The 21,886-nt window shown below is 36.0% G+C and overlaps 5 protein-coding genes across 9 annotated transcripts; 2 read left to right on the top strand and 3 right to left on the bottom strand.

Moving 5' to 3' along the window:
- Positions 1-408: 408 nt before the first annotated feature.
- LOC149709923 (condensin complex subunit 1-like) lies at positions 409-9,303 on the bottom strand. Of its 4 annotated transcripts, none has more exons than XM_089858408.1 (24): positions 9,146-9,303; positions 8,745-8,898; positions 8,611-8,683; positions 8,472-8,530; positions 8,222-8,397; positions 7,991-8,136; positions 7,346-7,467; positions 6,989-7,257; positions 6,811-6,933; positions 6,544-6,753; positions 6,269-6,483; positions 6,001-6,129; positions 5,875-5,933; positions 5,416-5,803; positions 4,480-4,831; positions 4,189-4,408; positions 3,450-3,661; positions 2,846-2,948; positions 2,491-2,770; positions 2,242-2,419; positions 2,088-2,182; positions 910-1,180; positions 743-842; positions 409-674 (listed from the first exon to the last, which is right to left on the bottom strand). In XM_089858408.1, exons 2-24 carry the CDS (start codon positions 8,863-8,865, stop codon positions 496-498), a joined length of 4,080 nt encoding a protein of 1,359 aa, XP_089714534.1. In that variant the 5' UTR covers positions 8,866-8,898; positions 9,146-9,303; the 3' UTR covers positions 409-495. The 4 variants fall into 4 exon arrangements, with proteins under 4 accessions (XP_089714534.1, XP_089714533.1, XP_089714525.1 ...); XM_089858407.1 differs by having other exon boundaries at positions 409-668; positions 7,328-7,467; XM_089858399.1 differs by having other exon boundaries at positions 7,328-7,467.
- Positions 9,304-9,482: 179 nt separating this feature from the next.
- Positions 9,483-12,176, bottom strand: Cdk5 (Cyclin-dependent kinase 5). The gene is made up of 8 exons (XM_089858478.1): positions 12,072-12,176; positions 11,692-11,780; positions 11,564-11,631; positions 11,281-11,494; positions 11,048-11,219; positions 10,854-10,984; positions 10,698-10,778; positions 9,483-10,110 (listed from the first exon to the last, which is right to left on the bottom strand). Exons 1-8 carry the CDS (start codon positions 12,106-12,108, stop codon positions 10,012-10,014), a joined length of 891 nt encoding a protein of 296 aa, XP_089714604.1. The 5' UTR covers positions 12,109-12,176; the 3' UTR covers positions 9,483-10,011.
- Positions 12,177-12,243: 67 nt separating this feature from the next.
- Bap60 (Brahma-associated protein 60) lies at positions 12,244-15,872 on the top strand. Of its 2 annotated transcripts, none has more exons than XM_089858437.1 (11): positions 12,244-12,420; positions 12,590-13,251; positions 13,307-13,607; positions 13,913-14,038; positions 14,098-14,214; positions 14,287-14,388; positions 14,460-14,621; positions 15,017-15,114; positions 15,173-15,236; positions 15,319-15,399; positions 15,468-15,872. In XM_089858437.1, exons 1-11 carry the CDS (start codon positions 12,415-12,417, stop codon positions 15,744-15,746), a joined length of 1,998 nt encoding a protein of 665 aa, XP_089714563.1. In that variant the 5' UTR covers positions 12,244-12,414; the 3' UTR covers positions 15,747-15,872. The 2 variants fall into 2 exon arrangements, with proteins under 2 accessions (XP_089714563.1, XP_089714566.1); XM_089858440.1 differs by having other exon boundaries at positions 13,325-13,607.
- An 880-nt stretch (positions 15,873-16,752) lies between these two features.
- Positions 16,753-19,749, top strand: LOC149709926 (2-amino-3-carboxymuconate-6-semialdehyde decarboxylase-like). The gene is made up of 8 exons (XM_089858472.1): positions 16,753-17,088; positions 17,159-17,353; positions 17,416-17,652; positions 18,319-18,412; positions 18,507-18,649; positions 19,216-19,341; positions 19,414-19,512; positions 19,575-19,749. The coding sequence occupies exons 1-8, from the start codon at positions 17,026-17,028 to the stop codon at positions 19,635-19,637; spliced, it is 1,020 nt and encodes a 339-aa protein (XP_089714598.1). The 5' UTR covers positions 16,753-17,025; the 3' UTR covers positions 19,638-19,749.
- Positions 19,654-21,879, bottom strand: LOC149709927 (GTP-binding protein 10). Its single transcript, XM_089858461.1, has 6 exons — positions 21,722-21,879; positions 21,446-21,663; positions 21,020-21,256; positions 20,873-20,946; positions 20,431-20,793; positions 19,654-19,953 (listed from the first exon to the last, which is right to left on the bottom strand). Exons 1-6 carry the CDS (start codon positions 21,746-21,748, stop codon positions 19,730-19,732), a joined length of 1,143 nt encoding a protein of 380 aa, XP_089714587.1. The 5' UTR covers positions 21,749-21,879; the 3' UTR covers positions 19,654-19,729.
- Positions 21,880-21,886: the final 7 nt, after the last annotated feature.

The raw sequence follows: 21,886 nt of genomic DNA on the forward strand, positions 1-21,886 counted from the left end.
TAGATTACTTATTGAATTAACCTTTAACCTTTCCCGTGATTTTTGTTACTAATTGTTGGTATTTTTAACATTTTGTCGTAATTATTTGTAAAGTTTAAACTCTGTAACTCGAAAATTTTAATGAAGTTCGTTAGTTGATAATATATAGGCTTACGTTAATTAAGATTGGCTTTGTTAGGTTACTTATTGAATTAATTAACCTTTAACCTTTCCCGTGATTTTTTAGTTACTAATTGTTGGTATTTTTAACATTTTGTCGTAATTATTTGTAAAGTTTAAACTCTGTAACTCGAAAAATTTAAATTTTAACGAAGTTCGTTCGTTCCGTTGATGTTGTTTCGTGTCCTGTTTCGAAGATTAAGAATCTGTGAAAATTGAAAATTTATTGAGAATAATAATAAAAAAATGTTTAGGGAAGTAAGAAAAATTTTAATTTAATACACATTTAATTCTAAAGTTAAAAAACTTATTAAAAAAATCGTTTTGTTGTTGTTATTAATCGCTCTCTGAAGAAAACGTTATGTCTAACGTTTTCTTGGGTCTTGTATTAGGCTTAGGGCCTCTTTTAGGTTTAGTTACTCTTTTGGGTACTCTGGCTTCATCCTCCGAGGATGATGGTGTAAAAGCATCTTTTCTCTTTGCCGTTCGCCCACGTTGCGTTCGCGTTGCTTTTCCTATAAACAATAAGGTTTAATATTAATATTAAGATCGTCGCGTTTAAAACAATGATTGTTTACGATACCTTTAGTTTGTTGTCTCTCGGCTAAAAGCTTCCTAGCATTACCGTCCAAACCTTTAAGATGAAATTGATCGAATAATTCCGCTAATTCGTCAATTACAACCTAAATTAAATTAAATTAAAAGTTAATTAATTTTAAGATTTATTAAGCGTGTTTTTTTTAGTATTACAGTTGATCCCGTCTTTTGTAATAAGTTCTTCTTGGCCCCGTTAAGTATATTAGTGAAATAGTCATAAATCTCGACGTCTCTCAGTTTCTCGGCGTAACACGTTATGTTATCTTGTAGTTTTCTCAACGCTCTTTCGTTAAAACTAAGCAAACTTAAACAGAACGCCAAATCTTTATCTTGTCGCGCGACTCTCGTAGAATTAAATCTAAGGCACAGTTTTTCTATTAATTGTTCCAGTTGCTTATCTTTCTCGATTAAACCCAAAAGAATCCTGAGAAAAAAATTTACTTTTGTTCATTACATTAGTCCGTTTTCCCCGTAATCGCGAGTCCGTTTTCCCCGTACTCGCGAGTCCGATTTCCCCGTACTCGCGAGTCCGATTTCCCCGTAATGGCGAGTTCGTTTTCGCCGTAACCGCGAGTCCGTTTTCGCCGTAACCGCGAGTCCGTTTTCGCCGTAACCGCGAGTCCGTTTTCCCCGTACTCGCGAGTCCGATTTCCCCGTACTCGCGAGTCCGTTTTCCCCGTAATCGCGAGTCCGTTTTCCCCGTAATCGCGAGTCCGTTTTCCCCGTACTCGCGAGTCCGATTTCCCCGTAATGGCGAGTTCGTTTTCGCCGTAACCGCGAGTCCGTTTTCGCCGTAACCGCGAGTCCGTTTTCCCCGTACTCGCGAGTCCGTTTTCCCCGTAATCGCGAGTCCGTTTTCCCCGTAATCGCGAGTCCGTTTTCCCCGTCAATCGCGAGTCCGTTTTCCCCGTCAATCGCGAGTCCGTTTTCCCCGTCAATCGCGAGTCCGTTTTCCCCGTCAATCGCGAGTCCGTTTTCCCCGTCAATCGCGAGTCCGTTTTCCCCGTACTCGCGAGTCCGTTTTCCCCGTACTCGCGAGTCCGTTTTCCCCGTAATCGCGAGTCCAATTTCCCCGTAATCGCGAGTCCAATTTCCCCGTAATCGCGAGTCCAATTTCCCCGTAATCGCGAGTCCAATTTCCCCGTAATCGCGAGTCCAATTTCCCCGTACTCGCGAGTCCAATTTCCCCGTACTCGCGAGTCCAATTTCCCCGTACTCGCGAGTCCAATATCCCCGTACTCGCGAGTCCAATTTCCCCGTCCCTGAAGTACTCGCGAGTCCGAGTACAAGCAATTTCGCACAGGCCAAATTCACGGAGGAAAAAAAGTTACCTCAATATATTTTTAAAGTTGTCTTCATTAGTTCCGACATCAGGGTCTGAAAGATGGCTAATGATATCAGGAAGGACGTTGTACAAGGCATTACCCTACAAGAAAAAAACTCTGTTACCATTACCCTAAGATAATACTATGATTATCTTTATACCCTTTTAGATAATTCAACAAAGAAATCATTTGTGGAGTCAACAATAAACTGTTGATCATCACGCAAACATAACGCAATGTCACTCATATGACTTTTAACTTTAATTAAGTCATTCAGAATCAAATCTTTAAGAACGGCTAAAGTATTTTTTCTCACGTCGATATCAGTATCTTTTAATCTAAAATAATTCGATAATTAACTAGTTAATTATACTTCAATTTTAATTAAAGTAATAATTAGGTTCTATACCTTCCGTATAAATGGGCTGTCCATGGATCGAGAAGATTAGGGAATCTTAAAGCCAAATCCCTCATTAATATAATAACTCCGGCTCTAATTTCGGGTTCTTTTGATTTCTCCAAGACAGTAACGAGCAATGATAGTTTACTCTCGCAAACGTTAGGGCTAATTAACATTAGTTTGCCTAAAGCTAAAGCGCTAGCGGCTCTTAAACTAACATCGGGATATTTAGAAGGATCCGAACATAACTCGGTTATAATTGGAAGAAATATTCCCAAGAAACCATTTTCTAATAAAATAATTAAAAACCTTGTTTAATTTAATTTAATTCTAAGCTCCCTTTAGTTTATAGTTAGTTAATTACCTCTTAGCAGTTCATCTTCGCAAACTTTGGCGATAAAATCAGCTTCGGTATCATCAACTTCCGCTCCTATTAAACCCAACTCCAAATCCATCGCTGTCTGATCCTAAAGTTGATTAATTTTATTATTTAGCCATCAAATTAAAAATAATTAGGGCTGTGCGGGTACTCGAAAATGACGGGTACTCGACTTCGAGTCCGAGTCCTCGGACTCGAAACTGGTTTTCCTAGGACTCGAATGGGTACCCGGGTCCTGGTCCAAGGCCTAAAATTACCCGTTTAGGGCTTGTCGAGTCCATTTTTCTTTACCAACTTAATAGCCAACTTTATCAGCTACTGATAAAAAACAGAATGTTCTAAGAGCAAATTTGAAGAATTTTGGGCTCGGATTAAGAATTTTGGACTCGAAACCATGTTTTTTGGACTCGAAAATGGACTCGAAACCATGTTTTTTGGACTCGAAACCATGTTTTAAGGACTCGATGGACTCGACGAGTCCTGCAAAATTGGACTCGAGGAGTCCACTTTTCCAGGACTCGGACTCGAAAAATAAAAATGAGGACTCGCACACCTCTAAAAATAATTATTGCAAACATGATCCAAATACCTTGTTATTCATGGATATAGTTCCAAAAGCGGATCTCCTTTTCTTTTTCTGTTTGTTTTCTTCGTTCTTTTGACTTTTGAGGTGAGCCCTTCTCTTAAGTTCGTTAAAAATATAAAAGTCTAGATAAACAAGATGGTTGATAGCCACTTCCCCAATCGTAGTGACGACGCGACTTAAAATGAAAACTTTAGCTTCATCGTCTTCGGTTGTTTCTATCGTAACAAAATTATTAATAATATCAAGTAACTGATCAAGGAATTAGGTCAGGGTTCGTACAAAATTTTTGGAATGAAATTCCTAGCTGACTTTTCTAGGTTTTCCCTGACTAAATTCCACAAATTTCCCTGACCATTTGCAATAACGTACATGGCGAACGTATAGTATATGAAAACCAATCTATATTCACTCAAATAATTTTTGCACGAGTTATTTTTATAAAAATTAGCCAATTAATTCGTTTAAATTTAATTTAAAGTAAATCATAAATAACCTGAGCGAGCGAAGCGAAACGAGCTCCGCGAATTTGGGGCTTTGCTCAAATCTCAGACAAAAAATTTTCTGATCACCATTATACTTTAAATTTCCCTCCAATATATTTTTCCCTGACATTTCCCTGACTTTTTAGGTCCATTTTAAATTTCCCTGACTTTTTAGGCCCATTTTCAATTTCCCTGACTTTTCCAGGTCGTGTACGAACCCTGAATTAGGTGTAAAAGAACGGCCGCGCGTCTTTATTTACCAGCCACGACGACAATGGACAAAAACTTGGATATGAGATTGACGCAAATTGTGTTGGGATTTTCGGCTAATTTGTAGATAAATTTGATGGCCATTTGACAGAAAGGTGACCAAAATCTATCCTTCTTTCGAATACCAGTAACCAAAATTTGAATAATTCTTTGAAACATTTTGTGATCTTTAGGATATCGGAATGGTGGATGTTTTGACTCAACTTTAGGCTAAAAAAAAATGATTATAATTAAGTTAAAAAATACTCTAAATCAACACCCAAGTTAATATACTAATATACTTTATCATTTCGACTCAATTTCATCAAAACGCAACAGATATCTTTAGCGAATAATAAATTTTTCTCGGCTCTTTCTCCCAAACCAACTTCGATAAGGTGATCGAGATTGGCTTTAACTACATCGGGTTCGGTACTGGCAGCCATTCCGAGTAATTTCAAGGCAATATGAGACTCGATATCGTCATCAGTTGTTTGTTTAGAAAACTTTTGCCAAAGAATATTTAAAACATTCTTGGAGATTTCGTTATTGGACATCCACTCCCCGATCAATTCTTCCAAAGCTTGTAATTCGCCCATGTTTAAAACTTGAAGAAATATTGATAATCCGAAAACAATTTCTTCCGATTTAGACCTAAAATAATAGACATAATGAATGTAACCAGTGGTGTGCGAGTCCCGTTTTTTCGGTTTCGAGCCGAGTCCGAGTATCGAAACTAATTTCTTATCGAGTATCGAGTCCGAGTATCGAAACTAATTTCTTATCGAGTATCGAGCCGAGTCTCAAAAATACTTTCGAGTATCGAGTATTTAGATAGGTCAAATTTTGGTTCTTTCGAGAAATTATCGAGTCTCAAATATTGAATTGTCGAGTAGCAATTTTGTAAATTTCTTGAAAATAACGAACGAAGATGTTCAATTATCTAACATCTAACTAGTTCAAAAAGATTGCTAGTGATCAATTAAACATTGAACAGGTGATTTTCAAAATAAATGCTCATGAACTCATCGTCTGCTATAGTTGTAAGCCTCGGATTCGAGTATTTGTCGAGTATTTAAGATGTTAAAAAGCTACTCGAATCTGTCTCGAGTATCTCAATGTGTTGTTATCGAGTATCGAGTCGAGTACTCGGCTCGATACTCGAACTTAACGAGTACTCGCACACCCCTGAATGTAACACGAACTGCAACCATATATTTTATTATCAAGTCATATACCTTCCTCCTTTTGGAATTGGATTCAAATATAATTGTTTAAACGCAGTTACGACGGCGTCTTTTAAAACTTGCTCTTTCGATCTAATGAGGCGTAGAAATTTCTTAACTCCAAAAACGGCTCCTTTAACTCCGAGTTCTTGAGCAGTGACGAAGAAATTGATGGCCTCTAAGATATCAGTTTGAACACTGGACATCAACAGCTCAACGATACGCGGTAAAATGACGCAGAGTTGTTTAGAAAACTTGACGCAATCGTCCAACCATTTAACTAACATTTGTTGCTTGGATATTTCATTGACAATTGGTCCTTGTTCAGGACGATTCGCGTTGTTTAAAAGATCTTCAGGATGGACTAAAATATCTCGTACATTGTCTTTCTCTTTGTTTCCTAAAGAGGTTGATTGACGAAAGTTAAAATTCCCTAAATTAGAACTTGCCAAAGAACGAGAAATAACTAACGTTCGAATATTTTCTTCAAAACCTCAAGATCTTGTTCAGTTTTTGAGAGAGACGTATCACTGTTAACAATTAAGTTTAAATAACGTAATTTCAGATGTCACAACTTAAATGACAGTCCAAACTTACTCTAAGGGATCTTCAGACAAGAGTGTGAAAATGGGATGATCATTCAAAACGCGTTTAAGTCGGAAGTAAAGTGTTAATCCCTTATCATACTGTTCATTTTCAAAATGTTTTCTTATATCCTCAAACTCTCTGAAGGAATAAAAAAAACAATTGCTCGCCAAAAATTTCATAAAAAAAAAGCAGCCCTGTGAAAGTATTCGCATGCGAGTCCGAGTACTTGGACTCTCCCATCTCTAAAAAAAAAAAAAAAATCTAAAATATATTGTACTTTTCCGCATCTAAATCCTGAGGTAACGGATCTTCTTCCTCTTCCATCGGTTCAAACTTCTCCAAAACTTTCTCTATATCTTTCTCAACATCTCTCCATTCAACTTCGGGTAATGAAAGGGACTGAATTCTTCGTTCTGGCGCGTCCTCGGGCATCATTTCCTTTAAAATCTTTTTTTCCTCATCCAATCTCTGTTGAACCTCATCTAACGAGAGCTAAATAAAAATACCTATTTACCAAAAACCAAATCAACTAAAGGTCAAAGGGGACAATACCATGGCGACGAGACGATTGTACTTGAGAAATTCCGTAATAAAAAACAACGCGTTCTTTCTAACCATACTAGATTTATCCATCAGCCTATCGGTAATCAACTCTAACAGATATTGTTGCCGGGATAAGGGTATGACGCCTTCTTTCAAAAGTTTTTGCCATATTTGGATAACTTTACTACGCGCGAAAGCGTTAATGTCGTGGATATGATTCTAAAATTGGTTATAATTAATTAATTAGCGTTTAAATCATTTTAAATTGCGTAATACTTCTAAGGCATCCATAAATTGGTCTCTTAATCTCTTTGATTTGTCATCCATGCCTTCTTTGTTAAGATTCTTTACAATTATCTCACCCATTATCGTTAACGTACAAACTCTCATAGTGTAAGCCTACAAATGAATTAGTTATAATTCATAACCATTATCTTAGACGTTAAAATATTACGTCATTATCCAAAAACGTAATTAAATGAGTAATGGACATTAAAACAATGTCGGGAATTCTTTCAGCTAACTCGGTTAAAAACATGGAAACTGATTTAATTCCCGAGGCCTCTTGGGCATCGGATCCTTCCATCAGTCCTATTTCTCTTATAATAACGTTGACGATGTTTCTGGCATTGTGACGAAGCACGAAGCATTCGACAGCCTCAACCAAAGGGGTAACGAGATGCTCGTGAGCTTGGACCATTTGGATTAGTTTGATACTAAGCCCTAATAATAAAAAAAAGGTTTACGGTATAACTTAGTTGGGTGATTTATAATAATCTGATAAATTTAAAACCTGATTCCCATTCCAAACCTAAACTATTTCGAGAGGTTTCGAGAGATAAGGCCAGGAGATCAATTATAGAGTCTTTTAAGCTTTTAGATCGAACTGTTGTTGGATTTTCCAGAGCTTTGAAGCAAGTTGAAGTTACGAGACTAAAGAAGAATTGACAGTTATACCTATCACAAGCTTTAAATCAATTGAATTTAAACAGGGTTCGTACAAAATTTTTGGAATGAAATTCCCTGACTTTTCCAGGTTTTCCCTGACTAAATTCCACAAATTTCCCTGACCATATGCAATAACTTACAAGGCGTAAATATATGAAAACCAATCTAAATTCACTCGAATCATTTTAGCACGAGTTGTCATTGTTATAAAGATAAGCCAATTAATTCGTTTAAATTTAACCATAAGTAAATAAATAACCGGAGCGAGCGAAGTGAGCTCCGCGAATTTGGGGTTCTGCTCAAGTCTCAGACAACACCTTTTTGGTCACCCTTATACTGTCATCCAGACTATCAATTTCCCACCAATATATTTTTCCCTGACATTTCCCTGACTTTTTAGGCACATTTTCAATTTCCCTGACTTTTCCCTGACCTTTTAGGCCCATTTTCAATTTCCCTGACTTTTCCAGGTTTTCCAGGTCGTGTACGAACCCTGTCAAAGCCTTACTTTAAAAAAGATTCTTCAATAATCGGTGGTTCCCATAGTTTTTTCAAATTTAATTTAACAAATTGTTGCAAAATGTGAATTGCATTTTCTTTTTCTTGGTCCCAATCAATAATATCGTAACATTTCTTAGATGATTTCTTTTTATGCTATTTAGTATTTTTACACGAATCAATGAGTTTCTACGTGTTGTTTAATTAATAAATAAACCATCCCTAGGTTAATTAATTTTACTTTGGCTTTTGTCGCTATGGCGGATGGCTTCATAATCTCAGTTTCAAAACAATTTAACAATTCAGTGTAGACGTAGATATTCATTTTTAAAATATTTAAATATTTCTTTTTCCTATTGGAATCTAAATTTTCTTCCGCCAGAACGGAAACCAGTTTTTTCTCAAGTTTTTTAATGGCTAAGGTGGGATGGGAAATATATTACTATACTTGAACCTACGCTATTAAAAAAACACACTAATCTAATACTGACATTGAACGGTAAGCTCCCATACATCAGCCTTAACATTTTCATTAAGATTTTCAAATTCACTAACAAAATTCAAGGTTTTTATTCGATTAGGATAGGAAAAAAACGTTAAAATCAAACTGACACAACGCAACGTTAGTACCATAAAGTGCTATAGAAAAAGTCAAAATTTTCCAACATAAACTCAGTTCCAATTGGGTGACTTTTCTTGACATCTAAAACAAATTAAGATATCTATTTCTTTTCTGAACCCACAAACGACGTGGTAAATGTTACCTTTTAATTTTATCGGAATTTCCCGACTCGTTAACACATTATCAACGGCATATTGATCACGAGTGTTAGCGCTTTCAAGTTCTTGTCGATTAAGTGGCAAAACAAACTCAAAATCGGCCATTTCTTTGACGAGTAATTCGAAAGAAATCTGCTACTGTAAAAATTATAACTGAAGGCAAAACCTAACAACTTTTTAAACACTTTTTATTTGAGAGTTAACGTTAACGGTATAGACTACTGACACCCTATGTTATTTCTCTCATAGATCTTAATACATTCATAGGCGTATCACTGCCATTACTATACCGTAACAACGATTAATTGGCCGAGGCTTAGGAATTATTTGTTTACTTATCTTATTCTTACTTATTTAGAAACAAATAAAATAAAAATTAACATACCCAACTAGATGAACTACGTCTCTTAATTCGCAAAATAAAAAAGAACTTAATTTTTCAGTCTAATTTCATAAATAAACTTAATTTTTAAGCCACCAGCAGAAGAAAACCGTTTGAACTTTTTGGGCGGTAAATACCCGGGCCCTGATTGGCTCTTCAATCAGCCACTTGGAGGAATCCTCGCTAAACACGTGATGCAATTGAACCAATTGCAATAAAATACGATAAATTTTAGGGCCCTGATTGCCTCTTCAATCAGCCACTTGGAGGAATCCTCGCTAAACACGTGATGCAATTGAACCAATTGCAATAAAAAATAAAATAAGATAATTTTTAAAAATTGGTTTCAGTTTCGGCTAAGATTTTTAGCATATTTATTCATGTTATTGTTTAAAATTAAAACATATTTAGCATTTTATTTTTTTTTTATAGATATAATAATTATTCCGCTACATTTTAAAAACTTAAACAGAACCAAGTATATTATTATAAATATGTACATAAACTATTTTACGAAAAGAAAATAAAGGCATAATAAAATGTCTAACCAATTATAATAATAATAATAATAATAAAGATAAATGATAAATTATCTTAATGAACGTATAAAATAAAGGTGTAGAGATATTTTAACCCTTTTTAATGTCATCTATATGTATTTTTTTTTTTTTAATCTTTTTTAAATGAAATTATCACGCGAAAATTGCTTAAAACCGAATTAAATCTCCTTAAAACAATTTCCAATCAATGATTAAAATTATTTTTTCTGATATATATATATATATATTACAATTTGTGTTATTTATTCCAAACTTTCTTTCTTTCTCTCTCTCTCTTACACTTTTTAAGGATATTCGTAAGCAAATGAATCAGCCACTTCGTATTGAAGTTGGCAGATCACAGAAAAATGGATGCTGCATTGAATCTTCAGCTGACATTCTCATGGCCGGGTTACAAATGAGCAATTTCTTTACAATGAAAAAAGAAACCCAGTTTAATTTAACAAAGAAATTAAATTTTAAACACTTAAAGGGAGGGTGAAGTAGAAAATCAAGTGATTTTTTATCGATTCTTCTACTAATTATAAGACCAGTCTGCATAGTGAAACATTCAGGAAATACCAATTCCGAATGATTTTAAAATTATTTCAAATTAGGTTCAGATTTTAAGGATAATTTTAAACAAGGTCCTCCGACCAATCGCGTAACGCCCTGCCTTTATATTAACAAAATTCTCGTGGCACGTTCCGCGTTGAATGAAATTTATCACGAGATTTGATAAAATTTGCGCGCCACGTGATAATCGTGGCGCGAGACATGGAGCGTGCGTGCCACGAGAATTTTGTTAACAAAAAGGCAAGGCGTTACGCGATTGGTCGGAGGACCTTGTTTAAAATTATCCTTTAAATCTGAACCTAATTTGAAATAATTTTAAAATCATTCGGAATCTGTATTTCCTGAATGTTTCACTATGCAGACTGGTCTTATAATTAGTAGAAGAATCGATAAAAAATCACTTGATTTTCTACTTCACCCTCCCTTTAATTTCTTTTTACTTGTAGGAGATCTCTGCCTTTGGAATTTAACTTAGGTACAACTTGAACGAAACTGGTAGTTGGATGATACATAGGAAATGGCTGTAAAAAATTAAGATAATTAATTAATCTTTGATAAATTAGCGATAAATACAATTAAATAAATCATCAAGATACCTTATAATCTGGTAATTGAGTCATACCAGGCCACGTTTCTTCAGTAGGCGTTCCCAAAAGCTTGAAAATTCTTTTCAATTGATCATCAACGTCACTACCAGGGAATAAAGGTCTTCCAGCATTTGCTAGTTCTAAAAATAATAATAATATTTAATTAGCTTTGATAATTAATATCTATTAATTAAAAAACTTACCAGCAAAAATACATCCAGCTGACCACATATCAATTGAAGTTGTGTATAATTTGGCCCCAAACAATACGTCTGGAGGTCGATACCAAAGAGTAACTACCTCTGCTGAGTAGCAACGAACGGGAATTCCAAATGCTCTGGCTAATCCAAAATCTGCCAGTTTTAGTTCTCCATTCTTAAAAAGAAAAAAAATGTGTTTATTTAATTTAATTTAATTAAGGTCTAAGACTAATTACTTTATTTATGAGCAAGTTTTGTGGTTTGAGATCTCTATGAAGAACATTATGACTATGGCAAAAGGCCAGGCCACGCAGGAGCTGATACATGAAAGACTTGACAACATCATGGTCAATTTCCCCATTTAAGCTGTCAAAGTATTTTTTTAAATCCTGATCACAGTGTTCAAAGACTAGAGTAAGTTTCTTTTCACTGTGTAAGACGTCATGAAGCCTAAAAACACGTTTAAGCTTAATTTGAAAAAGGACTAGCTAACTCTTTTAAAATTAAAAATGAGATTACCTAACAATATTTTTATGTTTCAACTCCTTTAAAAGACAAATTTCCCTTAATGCCGAGCTCGGAACACCCTTAGTATTAATTTTAAATTAATTGGCGAATTTATGCATTAGTATTAAATGCAAAAATACCTCATCATCATCATCAAGCCTAACTCTTTTCAATGCAACTATTTCTTGAGTCTCACGATTTTTCGCTTTAAATACAGTTCCATATGTTCCTGTTAATTACGCGCAAAATTTTAGAACTGTCGCGCTGAATTTCGCATTAATTTAATTAATTTTAAATTTTAAAAAACAAATATTATAAAATTTTGACAGTTGAACTTGACAGCTTTAAATTTCAAATTTTCCAACCAATCGCGAGTAAGCCACCATTTTTTCCAACGGTTCTAATTGCCAAGGCTTATATTGTTATGATGTCAAGCGCGGTTTTTATTAAAATTAGCTTCGTAACGGTGGCAAATTATGCAAAAATTAATTAAGCAAGGCTTTATGCAAACGATATTTACCTTCGCCAATTTTTTCAAGCTTTTCATATTTTTGCATTTTTCAAAATTTCCTACAAAAACGCTCCGTGCCACATTCTCGACAAACACAGTTTATACTCTGGAACTCTGGGAAATAAAACATTTCAATTTAATTGGTTGAAATTTACCCAGGCCCCGGGGAATTTCAGCCAATCAAAGCATTCGCCGTAAAACTGTCTGCTAAGATGCGTCTAAAAGCCGAGGCTTCTATGGTTTATAATTAAACTTTGAATATTTAACATAATTAATAACTGAAACAGTAACCATAATTAAGTTATTTGAAATTTAAAAGCCCGGTATTCCTTCTTAAACAATTTCCAAAACCATGCAGGTAATAACTTTATGTAAAAAGAACTAAACAAATTGGTACCACCCTAACCTGTCGGCCTTTGTCTTTGTCCGTCGCTAAGCCTTGGTCACTTGTCAATACTAAAATTTGATTATTACTAATTTATTAGTACTTTAATTAGACATGGCGGTATTTATGTTGTTCATTATAGAAAAAGGGGAAGATGAAAATGACCGGTATGGGTCGAGGTGGTGGGTATGCAGGCCAAAACACGGGACAAGGAGGGCAAGCATCCTCAGGCCCTCAAGTTCAAGGACCTCAGAACCAAGGTCCGGGTGGTCCTCAAGGCATAGGACCAATGCCAAACCAACAAAACCCATCTATGATGCCTCCAACTGGCCCAGGTGGGGTTCCTCAAGGCTCTGGTGGCCCAATGATGGGTCCTAATGTTCCACAAACCCAAGGAATGCCACCAACTGGACCTAGCATGGGCCCAGGAAGTATGGGAACCAATGTACCTCAGGGCCCTGTCATGGGTCCATCTGGGCCAGGTATGGGACCCCAAGGAATGAGAGGAAGTCAAGATCGACCGGGGATGCCCATTGGCCCTCAGATGCAAGCAATGCAAAGACAGTATGGTTCGGGACCTCAACAGGGCTATCAGGGCACTGGACCAAGAGCTCCTTATCCTAGCCCTAATATGCAAGGCACTCCTGCTCAGGGACCAGGAATGCATTCCAGAGTTCATCAAAGCATGCCACCACCTCCCAATCCTTACCCAGGTAGAATGCCTCACCAGGGTTCTATGGGGATGGACTCAAGGAAACGTCCAGCTCCTGATGGCAGACCTCCTGGTGGACCACCGGCTAAAGGGTATTAAAACATCTGTTTTGAAAGAACATTCGTTTCACTAACTTGAAAATCTCAGTATTAGAATCACTTCCAGAATGCCTATGCCCCAACAAGGACAAACTTTGGGTCCTGGAGGGGTGACACATCCTTCTGGCCCTGGCATTGGTACTACAACCAGCGGACCTCAGACTAATCTAAGCAGCGCCAGTAGCAAGAAGAAGAAAAAAATGTCCGAGAAGATTCTACCACAAAAAGTTCGAGATTTGGTACCGGAATCTCAAGCCTATATGGATTTGTTAGCTTTTGAAAGAAAACTGGATTTCACCATCATGAGAAAAAGACTGGACATACAAGAAGCTCTTAAAAGACCCATGAAGGTTCCATTATCAATGGACGTTAATTAGCCTTATTCCTGATCAGCGCCATCTAACCATAGCGGTGACTTTGAGAACTACTGTAAGCGGCAAGCCAATCAGATGTCGCTAAAATCTGGTGACGTCATTTTTGGTAAGACCCGAGAGTGCCAGTCAGTGACGTCACCAGATTTTAGCGACATCTGATTGGCTTGCCGCTTACAGTAGTTCTCAAAGTCACCGCTATGGGTAGGTGGCGCTGATCAGGAATAAGGCTAATTCAGAATTGGGTTTTTAATTAAAGTTTTGTTGTTTAACTTTTATTTTAGCAAAAACGCAAATTAAGGATTTTTATTTCCAACACTTTTTATCCCGGTAAACCTGAAATGGATGGAACTGAGGAACCAACTGTTCCTTCTTGGGAATTAAGAGTTGAGGGAAGACTTTTGGATGATGTAAGTATTACCAACTTCAGTAACCCAAATTAAATTAATCAAGTCTGTATTTTTTTTAGCCAAATGCCCCTAAAGCTGATCAGAGCAAAGGCAAAAGGAAATTTTCTTCGTTCTTCAAGAGTCTCGTAATTGAATTGGACAAAGATCTTTATGGACCTGATAACCATCTTGTAGAGGTAGTATACAGTGCTCCGGAACACGATAACCTTATTGAGTTCTAACCCTTTAGTTTTTTCCTTTAATTTTAGTGGCATCGAACCCCAACTACAACTGAGACTGATGGTTTCCAAGTGAAACGACCCGGGGACAAGAACGTTCGATGCACAATCTTGCTTCTACTTGATTACCAAGTAATTTCTTCATGTTTTTAAACACATTTTAACTGTAATTATTAATTAATGTTTCTTAATTATTTCTTTAGCCCCTTCAATTCAAACTGGATCCTCGTTTGGCGCGTTTATTAGGCATTCATACTCAAACTAGACCCATGATCATTAGCGCTCTTTGGCAGTATATCAAAACTCATAAGCTTCAAGACCCCCATGAAAGAGAATACGTCAACTGTGACAAATATTTAGAACAGGTTTGAATAAATCCTGAAAAAAATATAGAGCTTATAATCATGGATTAACTAACGCTAGGGATAGTTCGTTCCCCCAAAAAGATAACAACGCATGCATGTTCCAAACGCCCCCTAGCAGCAGCTACTATCCCTAACAGGAAGTTATAAGAAAATTGGACCAAATATCACGTGGTCTATGACGTCAAAATTGAAATACTGCCTAAATTGGGCAAAACGATTTATTTTGCCGAGAGATGGCGCGTTTTGGTCCAATAAATTGGGGGAATGAAGAGGGGAATCAAGGAATAATTCGGAACGATAGAATTACATGGGAAACCCAGTTAGTGAACAATCCCTAGCGTTAGTTAATCCATGTTTTAATTTAAATATAAATAACTTTTTCAAACTTATTTTAGATCTTTCAATGTTCAAGAATGAAATTTGCTGAAGTTCCCCAACGTTTACATCAACTTTTACACCCTCCTGATCCGATTGTGATCAATCATACAATCAGGTAGGGAATATTTTAAGAGGTAAAGCGTTTTAAATACTAATTAATGATTTTTTGGCAGTAATTACAGTGTTGAAGGACCAGATACTAAAAAGACAGCTTGCTATGATATTGACGTAGAAGTGGTGAGATTTAGAGTAGAATTGGAGGATAATCGAGTGTTTTAACAAACAAACAAACACTGTCTTTTCATTTATTTAACTATAGGATGACGCGTTAAAAGTTCAAATGAACAATTTTTTGCTTTGTACTTCAAGTCAACAAGAAATTCAATCCCTTGACAACAAGGTTTAACGGAAAATCTAATTAACGTTCTAGATAAGTTTGCTAATCAACGGTTTCTTTTTCTCTGGCAGATTCACGAGACTGTTGAGACTATCAACCAGTTAAAGACTAACAGAGAGTTCTTCCTCAGTTTCGCCAAAGATCCTCAACAGTTTATTGATAAATGGTTAATGTCTCAGACTCGAGATCTTAAAACAATCACGGATGTTGTAGGAAACCCGGAAGAAGAAAGGAAATCTGATTTTTACTACCAAACTTGGGCTCAAGAAGCGGTTTGCCGGTATTTTTATGGCAAAGTACAACAAAGACGCGCGGAATTAGAGCAAGCGCTTGGTATTAGAAACACTTAAATTTAAATTTAAATAAAAAAAAGGGTGTAATGTAATCATTTTTTCGCGTGATAACTGATAAACGTTGTATTTTATAATTATGCATGCTTCAATAAAGAATTTTGTTTTGATTAACTGAGTGATAAACCATGCGTTTTTAATTTTTATCTTGGTTTCTTAATAAGTTGAAGATATCAAATGACAAATTTCCAAATATTTCACAACAGTGTTGTGTAATCTACGTCCTTGTAGGTTTAAAGGAAAAGTTCACATAACATATTATCAGGGGTGTGCGAGTACTCGTGAAGTTCGAGTATCGAGCCGAGTACTCGACTCGATACTCGATAACAACACATTGAGATACTCGAGACAGATTCGAGTAGCTTTTTAACATCTTAAATACTCGAGTCCGAGGCTTACAACTATAGCAGACGATGAGTTCATGATCATTTATTTTGAAAATCACCAGTTCAATGTTTAATTGATCACTAGCAATCTTTTTGAACTAGTTCGATATTAGATAATTGAACATCTTCGTTATTTTCAAGAAATTTACAAAATTGCTACTCGACAAGTCAATATTTGAGACTCGATAATTACTCGAAAGAACAAACAAAATTTGACCTATCTAAATACTCGATACTCGAAAGTATTTTTGAGACTCGGCTCGATACTCGATAAGAAATTAGTTTCGATACTCGGACTCGGCTCGAAACCGAAAAAACGGGACTCGCACACCACTGCATATTATACCTTAAAAGAACTGCATTTTTCTAAATATAAAAAGAAAAATATTAAAAGAAAATCTTTTTACAAAATAATTAGCACTTAATTAGTCTTAAAAACAATCAAGGACTACTGCGAGGCCTTTGCTATAGTAGCGTCTGCTAAATCGAACCTTTTACGCCAAAGGGATTGGTTGAAAGTATTAGGTAGGAGTAACTAACTGGGTTCTTGCAATCAGACGCCACTAAACCAATGGCGGCACAGTAATCCCCGTTTTTAAGACTAATTAAATGATAATTTATTTTAATTTTAATATTTTTCCTTTTATATTTAGAAAAAAAGCCGTTCAGTTAGAACTTTTCCTTTAAAAAATAATAAAAGGTTTGGTTGCAAAACTCAAAACGCGATTGGTTCTATTCCTATTCCTTAATCTTAATCTTAATCTTAAAGATAACTCGGGTTAAATAATGATCACACCACTTTTAATTAAATAAACAGCTTAGTTATCGAAAATAATATATTAATCCCAACTGCACTATGATTATGACAAAACTAAACATATTGAAGCAAAAACATGTCGTTAAAAGTCGATATTCATACTCATATTTTACCCAAAAATTGGCCAAGTTTAAAAGACGTTAGAAATTTTAAGAATTTTAAGAAAAATTAACTTTAAAAATATTAATTAGTGTTTATATTAATAATAGAAATACGGATATGAGGGATGGATCGAAATGCATCATTGTAATGATGGATCTTGTAATATGATGAAAGATACGGGGGAATTTTTCCGTAAAATAGACCCTAATTGTTGGTCACCTTACGAACGAATTAAGGATATGAAACAAACGGATGTAGATGTACAAGTTTTGTCAACTGTTCCGGTTATGTTTAGTTATTGGGTATGTTTATGGTAAATATGGTAATGAAACCACGGTTTCTAAACTTGTTTTTCAATTAAAAGGCGAAACCCGACGACACGGCCGATTTTTCACGTTTACTTAACAACAACATTGCCCAAACTGTTAAAGAAGCCCCTGATAAGTTTATCGGGATGGCTACTGTGCCGTTACAAGCTCCGTTATTAGCGGTTGAGGAACTTAAACGTAGCGTTAACGTGTTGGGTTTAAATGGAGTCCAAATTGGATCGCACGTTAATGAATGGAATTTAGATGATCCAAAACTTTTCCCGTTTTACAAGGTTTAGTTTTGTTCGAGGGGTCGGACGTTCGGCATTTTAGTGTACGGGATTTTGAGATTTCAAGATTTTGACAAAGATTTTGAGATTTTGCCCCAGATTTTGAGATTCTGACTCAGATTTTAGAAATCTGGAAATCTAGTCCAAGATTTTAAGATTTCGGGATTTTAAAGGAGATTTTCAGATTTTGAACGCGATTTTCAGATTTCGAAGAAGATTTTGGGATTTTGTTCAGGATTTTCAGATTTTGAGGAGATTTTCAGATTTCGAGGAGATTTTCGGATTTCGAGGAGATTTTCTGATTTTGATATTTTAGGATGAGATTTCGGGATTTTACGTTAAGATTTCGAGATTTCTAGATTTTAATGTGAGATTTCGGGATTTTAGGTGAAGATTTCGGGATTTTCAGATTTTAAAATCGGGATTTTCAGATTTTAAGGTAGGGATTTTGGGATTTCTAGATTTTGACGTGAGATTTTAAAATTTTCAGATTTTAAGATTTTTAGATTTTGACGTGAGATTTCGGGATTTCGAGATTTTCGAGAGAGATTTTAAACAGATTTCAAACGAAGTGTACGGGATTTTGACAAACGTCCGACCCCTCGGTTTTGTTTTGTTAAAAATATAAAAGTTGCAGGAGTTTGCTGAACTAATTGCTTTTCGTTAAAGACTGCTGAGGATTTAAATGTTCCGATTTTTATTCATCCATGGGATATGGAACAAAGTACTAGAATGTCTAAGTATTGGCTACCTTGGCTTGTAGGTTTGTGCAGCGCCGTTATTTAATATTGGTTTAAAATTAAAAAAATCATGTTGCAAATTAACTTATTAATTTACGTCTTAAATTAATTTGAAAGGTATGCCGTCCGAAACAACAACGGCAATCTGCAGTTTCATTTTCGGTGGAGTTTTTGATAATTTTCCTAAATTAAGGGTTTGCTTTTCTCATGGGGCTGGTTCATTCCCTTACACTGCTGGTAGAATACAACGTGGTTACGAGGTATGCGTACTTTAAAATCCAAACTAGCATACTTTATCAATCGTTACGCGTACTATTTTTAAATTAATGCGCAAATTTCATTATAAAATATTTTTACTAAAGGAAATTTGTGAAAAACGAAGATCAGAATTTTTTTGAACCAATCGAGGTTTTATAATCGTGTCTTTAATATCCGCCACTTCAAGCAGTTAATTTTCCACAGTACACTTATCGGTCGGTTCGCGCCTTAGTCTAAAAAAACTTTTAATATCTGCTACTTCAGGCAGTTAATTTTCTACACTTATCGCTTCGCGCCTTAGTCTAAAAAACATTTTAATATCTGTCACTTCAAGCAGCTAATTTTCTACACTTATCGGATTCGGTTCGCGCTTTTGTCTAAAAAAACTTTTAATATCTGTCACTTCAGGCAGTTAATTTTCTACAATACACTTAATGGTTCGCGCCTTAGTCTAAAAAAACTTTTAATATCTGCTACTTCAGGCAGTTAATTTTCTACACCTATCGCTTCGCGCCTTTGTCTACGAAGACAGTTTTTATTAATTAATTTTAAACTAATCACTTTCCAGGTTAGGAAAGATCTTTGTAATATAAACGGAGTTCAAGCTCCCCTAAACTATCTAAGTCAAATTTACTCGGATTCTTTGGTTCATGGCCAAGAACCTCTACGTCTCTTAACAAATTTATTAGGAGAGGTACGTAACGTCAATAGATTCCTACTAATCGACTCGTACCTTAAAATTTTGACGAATTTCATCACTAAAAAGGATAAAGTAATGATGGGTAGCGACTACCCTTTTCCGTTGGGTGAAGAAAAACCGGGAGAAATTGTAGAAAATTCGAAATTTTTAACTACAACCCAAAAGGTACGGTCTAAACCAAATAAAGGGGTTTCAAAAATCAATGTGACGAACTATTTCCATTCCAGGCAAAAATGTTGGGATTAAACGCCCTAAAGTTTTTCAACGTAGAAGATAAGTTTCAAACATAGAGAAAGAAACCCAGCGTTTTGAAATTAAATAAAAAAATTCCTGTATTGTTTAATTTAAACTCTATATTAATATTATACATTAAAAATACATTTTACATGATTTTTAAATCACTATCAGTGTTTTTGCGATTATAGTTAGAAGACAAAAAAGACTGCGGTCTTTTTTCCTGTATCTCAAAATTGATATCAATAATATCGCGTATAGAGTTCTTAAGATTGTGTATATTATAGCCGCTCTCGGAGCTTATGGGTAATATTTTATCGAAATTGACAATCCGGTTTGGTCTTATTTCATCTGGTAGTGTTACAGCATTTTCTACGCGATATCAGAAGGGGATAATAGAAGAAGGATGACACTCTGTATCCTCTCTTAATGCTTTAGTTATGTAACGTCATTCTTCCCAGGCTTATATCCCCTTTTTGTTAGCTCTCCCGCTCATCAAACTACAAATGGGCATCGCACCGTAAGGTGAATTCTACAGTTGTTTGGCACTAAATCCCCAGCAATCATCCCACAAACCTTGATTGTCTTGACGCGCATGCGTCTTGCCAAATATTTAAGCGCTAATAGAGTAATGATGAGGGAACTATTTATCGTGTATGTGATTCGGTTTAGTAACCTTGCTCTAAGTGTTCCAATGTTGGGAAGAGTGACGTTACACTCACCCAGCTTTGTGCTTGTACACTTCTCTCGAAGAGAAGTATTATATACTTCTGGCGATATTGAAAATGTCTGACAACAATGTCACGTGACATCCCCCTTCCCCCCGAATTAAGTCGAAAACAATCTTACCACTGGCTTCCTTGAAACTTTGTAGACACTCGTCCAATTTCGTGTCCGCTCCCTCAATATCCATTTTTGTTACGACTAACATGGCGGGTTTGTCACTCAAGTTTTCTCTGTAGAGTTCAAGTTCCTTATTCAACAGCATGATAGTCTCAAAGGCGTTGCGAAAATGAGCTTGGGGGTTAAGTCTAAATCCATTGACGTCCACTACGAACAGCAATAGTTTCGTTCGAACGACGTGTTTCAGGAATCGGTGTCCCATACCAAAGTTTAAATGAGCTCCTTCTATTAAACCAGGAAGATCAGCTAGAGATATTTGACGAAAATCATCGTATTCCATGACGCCGACATTAGGTTTGATGGTTGTGACTGAAATTAAATTACGTACAAAGTGACACGCGTGTTCTGGAACGATGGAGGGGAGAGGAGGGATTAAAACGTAACGTACAAGGATAACTGGCTATTTTAGGTGTAGCTCTCGATAATGCTTTAAGAAGTGTTGATTTTCCAGCGTTTGGAAAGCTATGTACAATCAGAAATATTCAATGTTCTACTGAGATATGATAATTGGGGTTTATGATAAATTTTACTTTACCCCACAAATCCCACATCAGCAATCAACTTAAGATCTAAAGTGACTGAGCGAGAAAACCCCTTTTGTCCATTGAATTGATTATTTGGACTGCCTCCCTCTCCTCCAGGGGCAACCAATACTTCATCTCCGTCAGAATTTATGTCACCCAAGACAATTCCTTGGTCAGTGACCACAGAAACACCAAGTGGTACAGTGATTTTGACATCCTGACCAGGTGCACCCAAAATTCGATAGTTTCTACCACAATAAGAAACAGCATATTTTCATATTTTAGGCTCCTCCTCTTTCCCTCAAAATGGCGGAAGATATATGGCGCAGGTCGCAGTTACCCTGCGCCACGTTGAAGCGGGGGGGGGGGGGGGGGTTTGATGTCATTTAGTGGCCGGATGTTTTCCCCTGCAGAATTAAGATTAAACTGCAAATTACCTGCTACTTTCTCCAGCGCCTCCAGACGCTCGTTTCGTCGGAAAATCTTTTAAAACCTCTTTTAGTTGCACATTCTTATTTCCGACGACATAAACATCACCTCCTTTTCCCCCAATACCTCCAAACCTTGGGAAACCATTTCCTCCAGTACCTCCTTTAACAAAAATTCTGACACTGTCGAAAAATCCTGGTCTTATACGTCTACGGGAAACTTTATCCTGCGTTTATATTCTTTATTAAATCTTCTTAAAATACTTAAATTAATTTAAAACTTACCATTAAACACAAAGAGAGCTTCACCATACCGGCAACATCAGTTTGGACCAACCGCTCAACTAAGTGTAATCCAGGAAAGCCAAACTTTTCCAGAAATTACCGATTTAAACACCGGACTGCACCGAAAGAAAATTTACATTATTTTTTCTGTTCCGTGCGTTCGGT

This window comes from Phalangium opilio, unplaced genomic scaffold (genome assembly GCF_054372755.1).
Source record: "Phalangium opilio isolate 3A_F unplaced genomic scaffold, DU_Popi_V2 ptg000011l_1, whole genome shotgun sequence".
Taxonomy (NCBI): Eukaryota; Metazoa; Arthropoda; class Arachnida; order Opiliones; family Phalangiidae; genus Phalangium; species Phalangium opilio.

Bases quoted from the DNA above. Each gene is read 5' to 3' on its own strand.
- LOC149709923 (XM_089858399.1), bottom strand. From the start codon at position 8,865: ATGGCCGATTTTGAGTTTGTTTTGCCACTTAATCGACAAGAACTTGAA. The intron at 6,484-6,543 runs GTATTGTCCCCT...ATTTTTATTTAG, and splicing joins ACAATCGTCTCGTCGCCATG to CTCTCGTTAGATGAGGTTCA. The intron at 843-909 runs GTAATACTAAAA...AATTTAATTTAG, and splicing joins TACAAAAGACGGGATCAACT to GTTGTAATTGACGAATTAGC.
- Cdk5 (XM_089858478.1), bottom strand. From the start codon at position 12,108: ATGCAAAAATATGAAAAGCTTGAAAAAATTGGCGAAG. The intron at 11,781-12,071 runs GTAAATATCGTT...CGTAATTAACAG, and splicing joins GCTTGAAAAAATTGGCGAAG to GAACATATGGAACTGTATTT. The intron at 10,779-10,853 runs GTATCTTGATGA...AATTTTTTACAG, and splicing joins CTCAATTACCAGATTATAAG to CCATTTCCTATGTATCATCC.
- Bap60 (XM_089858437.1), top strand. The intron at 13,608-13,912 runs GTTCCATTATCA...CTTTTATTTTAG, and splicing joins CTCTTAAAAGACCCATGAAG to CAAAAACGCAAATTAAGGAT. The intron at 14,622-15,016 runs GTTTGAATAAAT...AACTTATTTTAG, and splicing joins GTGACAAATATTTAGAACAG to ATCTTTCAATGTTCAAGAAT.
- LOC149709926 (XM_089858472.1), top strand. From the start codon at position 17,026: ATGTCGTTAAAAGTCGATATTCATACTCATATTTTACCCAAAAATTGG. The intron at 17,354-17,415 runs GTATGTTTATGG...TTCAATTAAAAG, and splicing joins CGGTTATGTTTAGTTATTGG to GCGAAACCCGACGACACGGC. The intron at 19,513-19,574 runs GTACGGTCTAAA...TTTCCATTCCAG, and splicing joins TTTTAACTACAACCCAAAAG to GCAAAAATGTTGGGATTAAA.
- LOC149709927 (XM_089858461.1), bottom strand. From the start codon at position 21,748: ATGGTGAAGCTCTCTTTGTGTTTAATG. The intron at 21,257-21,445 runs GTAATTTGCAGT...TTATTGTGGTAG, and splicing joins GGCGCTGGAGAAAGTAGCAG to AAACTATCGAATTTTGGGTG. The intron at 20,794-20,872 runs GTACGTTACGTT...ATTTAATTTCAG, and splicing joins TAAAATAGCCAGTTATCCTT to TCACAACCATCAAACCTAAT.